Source organism: Leucopleurus acutus (genome assembly GCF_964270905.1).
Source record: "Leucopleurus acutus genome assembly, chromosome: 5".
NCBI classification, from domain to species: domain Eukaryota; kingdom Metazoa; phylum Chordata; class Mammalia; order Artiodactyla; family Delphinidae; genus Leucopleurus; species Leucopleurus acutus.
Genome location: NC_139147.1, coordinates 124,764,010 through 124,767,867, shown reverse-complemented (window position 1 = coordinate 124,767,867; position 3,858 = coordinate 124,764,010). Strand labels below are relative to the sequence as shown.

Below are 3,858 nucleotides of genomic sequence, written 5' to 3'. Positions count from 1 at the left end.
GGCGCCCGGAGAAGACTAGGCCTGTAGAAAACGCGTGGAGAGGCGGCCTGTAGGCCGGAGGAGCGAAAGGGCATAGAGGGCAGGGAGGCGAGCACAGGAGGAGAAGCGGAGACAAAGAGGAGCGAGGGGAGCCGAGGGGAGCGCGGAGGCGCAGAGGGGCCGTGGGCGCTGGCTCAGGGGGCGGCCCCAGCGGGCGCGCGGTCTGGCTGGCGGCGGTGGCTGCGTCCAAGGCCGGCGTCGCGCGTTCCTGCATCCTCGCAGCCGGCGGGCCCTGGCCTTTCAGAGATCGAGGCGCGAGTGCAGCGCGCCGGTCTTGCTGTCGTGGTCCCAGTAAGAGCAATGCATCATGGCGAGCTCGGGCTGCCGGGCGCAGGCGAACTGCAGGCCGGGTGCGTTGGTGGGCGCGGGCGCCGGGGGCGCGGCAGTAGCCGGGCTGGCGGGGCTGAGCTGGCCGGGGGGCGGTGCGGCGGCCCCGTGGTGCGGCGGGGCCGGCGGGGGTGCGGCAGCCGCGTGCAGATGGTGTGCGTGCGGGTGTGAGTGGGGGTGAGGCGGCGGCGGCGGGGGCGCGGCGGCCGGGCCTCCCAGGCCGTTGTACGAGTTCACTACGCCGGGAGGCAGCGCCATGCTCTGCACGCGTGAGTACGGCCCGTACGAGGCAGCCGGGCCCGCCAGCCCCTTGACCACAGCGGCCGCGCCTGGGCTGCCCGGGCCTGCGGCCGCCGCTGCTGCGGCCGCCGCCGCAGCGGCCGCCGCCATCTGGCACGAGGCGTAGGGCATGGGCGAGGGCGGCTGCGGTAGCGGCCACGAGTTGTTGAGGAAGCCGGACTGCAGGTACTTGGGGGGCGCCAGGTATCCGTAGCCGTCGGTCCCCGCGCCTGCCACGCCGCAGCCACCCGCGGCACCTCCGGCCCCAAAGAGCCCCTTGCCCGGCTGGAAATGCGCGGGCGGCGGCCTGAAGGGTCGTTTCATGCGGCGGCGGCGCCGGTAGTTGCCCTTCTCGAACATGTCCTCGCAGGCCGGGTCCAGCGTCCAGTAGTTGCCCTTGCGCTCGCCGCCGCCCTCGCGCGGCACCTTGATGAAGCACTCGTTGAGGCTGAGGTTGTGGCGGATGCTATTCTGCCAGCCCTTCTTGTTCTTCTCGTAGAACGGGAACTTGGCGATAATGTACTGGTAGATGCCGGACAGCGTGAGCCTCTTCTCGGCGCTCTCACGGATCGCCATGGCGATGAGCGCCACGTACGAGTATGGGGGCTTCTGCGCCGGGTCCGGTTTCTCTGGGGCTGTCCCGGCGCCGCCGCCGCCACCCTTGCCCGGGCTCGGCGGCGGCGGCGCCTCGGGCTCCTTGGCTGCGCGGCCGGTCTCCGGGGCCAGCAGGGCCCCCGCGGCGTCCTCGGGCTCGGGATAGCTAGCCATCATGACAAAGCCGGCACGCCGCGGCCGGGTAGTCCCTGCTCTTTTCCGCTGGCGCTGGCGCGGCAAAGAGTCCCGGCGCACAAGTCCGCTCACGGCCGAGTCTCAAACTTCTGGAGACTGCGGATGCCGCCCGCGCTCTCGCTGGCGGCCTCTCGCGCCTCTCTCTTCTTTCCCTTCCCCTAGGGAGAGGTCGGCGGGAGTGGAACTCAGCCTCTGGCCATGGGCAGTCCGCCCAACAGAGAGGGGCTCCGGCTCCGCCGCCCCTCCCCGCCCAGGCCAGTCCCCGCCTCGGTGGGTTTTCTTTTCTGCGCTCTTCCCCTCCCCCCACCCTCCGGTTTCCCGAGGCAAGACCCGCGTCTCTGGCGGAGCTGCCTCCTGGAGTCCCTAGTGCGCCAGGAGCCTCGCTCTGTTCTGATTCGTATGGGCTCCGCCGAGTTCCGCTTGCGTCAGGCGCCTTCGCCCCTATAGCGGGGCGGCCAGCAGCGCATGGGAGAGTTCATCTCCAAGTCACTTTTTGTAAACGCCCCGCACAGCCCGGACCAGCCTGCCCCCTCCCAGCGAGCTTAGGGGGCCCGGCGGACAGCCGCGCTCACGCTCTCCCAAGCCCTTGAATCTGCCGGTGCTCGCTCTGCGGACTGGGCCGGGAGATGCCGAGGGCCTCGGCGGGGTCCGTCCGCATTTGGCCCGTGCCCTGGGAGCTCGGGCCCTAGCGGGGAGAGGCGCGCCAAGCCTCCTCGCAGCTTCCAGGTGAAAGAAAACGACTCCTTTGCTCTGCCCTTCGCTGCTGGCTGGGGGCTAAACTTCTAGCTCCGGTCCGGGGGAGGGGCGGGACGGCGAGGGGGCCGGACGAGGGTGGGGTGCAGAGAGCTGCGCGTTGGCTTTGGGAAATTCAGCCCAGAAACGCGTGTCACTGAACGAAGAAACCTCGGCCTGTCCTGTCCCTTGCGCTCTCAGAGTGACTGAGCCGGGACGGAGCCGGGAAAGAAGATCGCTGGGAAGAGGGGCCCGGGGGCTCCGCCTGAAGCCCCTGCACCCTTCCTTGCGCCGCTCCTGGACCTAGGGACCAGACCCCTACTTAGTAACCGCGTCGTAATCCTACGGGTTGGATGTGTGCTTTAACACACAGAGACTCCCTTTAACCAAGTAGACCCCACTGTGCTCCTGCGCCGACACAGGCGCAGATGTTGCCGTGGGGCTTTGGGGGACTGTATATGTATGTGCACCGCATCACAAATAGAAGTCATGGGGAGGGTCTGTCCTTGTGACACGTGAGATACCAGCTGTCCGGGTGTGCGTGTGCTGGTGCAGAAACACAGGTATGCACATATACAAGGTGTGATATTTATATTTATGGGGTAAAACACATTTATACTTATAGATATGTAATGGTATATATGTATCATGTATCAGAGTAAATGTGGCTCATGAATATCGCATCTTCTTTCTTTTTCCTCTTTTCTCTGTCCTCTCTCTCCTTTATTTATTCTTCCCTTCCCTTCCCCATTTCCCCTTTTCTTTCTTTCTCAATTCTTCCTGCCTCTCTCGCTGCTGGTGTATATAATCTATCACAGCCTAGGAAGAAAAACAACAGGCTGTAAGGGAGGTACTTGTTCAAATCTCTCTCCTGACAAGACATTTGTTCAATCTTTCTCCAGGGCTGAGGGGTGAATTCTCACCTACTTTCAGCAGAAGTCTGATTGGGACCCAGTTGCATGCAGGGAGGTTGTCTCAGGGGAAATCAGTGTTGGCAAAATAGTCAGGTGTGTCTTTTAACAGTTAACTCAGCCTTAACAAAAAGTCTGCAATCATAAAGTGTGAGAGAGATGGCCGGTGTTTTGAGTCTTCATGCCCCACACCCCTTGTCGCTGATGGGGCCAGGATACTTTGTGGAGGAAGGTGAACTGAATGGATGTCACGCGGGTGTGTGTAGTGGTTGGCATGTCTGGAGTGGCTGGCCCAATGCCTGTCACTACCTCTTCCTCCCAAGCTGCCCAGTCTCTGAGGAAGCCTGAAGGGCCACTGGTGGCCTATGGGCCTTTTCCCCAGCATCCACAGGCCGCACCCTCATGTGCGGCCTCTTCTCACTCAGGCCCCTGATCTGCATTCTGAGATTAAAGGAAAGGAGGACAGAGTGATCAGGCTCTTTGGAATTCAGCATCTTGAAGATGACTCCAGAGAGCTCAGCAGGGCAGCCTGGCCTGAGCACCACAGTAAGAGGGAAAAGGTCCCAAGTGGCTTGATTGTTTTCTTTCACTGCTTCCAACATACACCGGGGCAAGCAGCTCTTCTTCAAAACTTCTGTGGTTGCTTCCTGAGCAAGAGCGGAGGTGTTTTCTTCTTCCTCACTCCCCCTTAGTGCCCAGGCTATGGGTGGGAGTGGTGTGAGTTGGGTTTGGGGCTGCTGCAGATTGACCTCACTGTCCATCCTCCCCCAGGGCCTTGGCA

At 63.1% G+C, this 3,858-nt stretch overlaps 1 protein-coding gene across 1 annotated transcript; it reads right to left on the bottom strand.

The window, feature by feature from the left end:
* Window positions 1-279: 279 nt before the first annotated feature.
* FOXL2 (forkhead box L2) lies at window positions 280-1,416 on the bottom strand (the record flags this gene model as incomplete). Its single annotated transcript, XM_082839673.1, has 1 exon — window positions 280-1,416. The coding sequence occupies one exon, from the start codon at window positions 1,414-1,416 to the stop codon at window positions 280-282; it is 1,137 nt and encodes a 378-aa protein (XP_082695799.1).
* Between the last annotated feature and the right edge of the window lie 2,442 nt (window positions 1,417-3,858).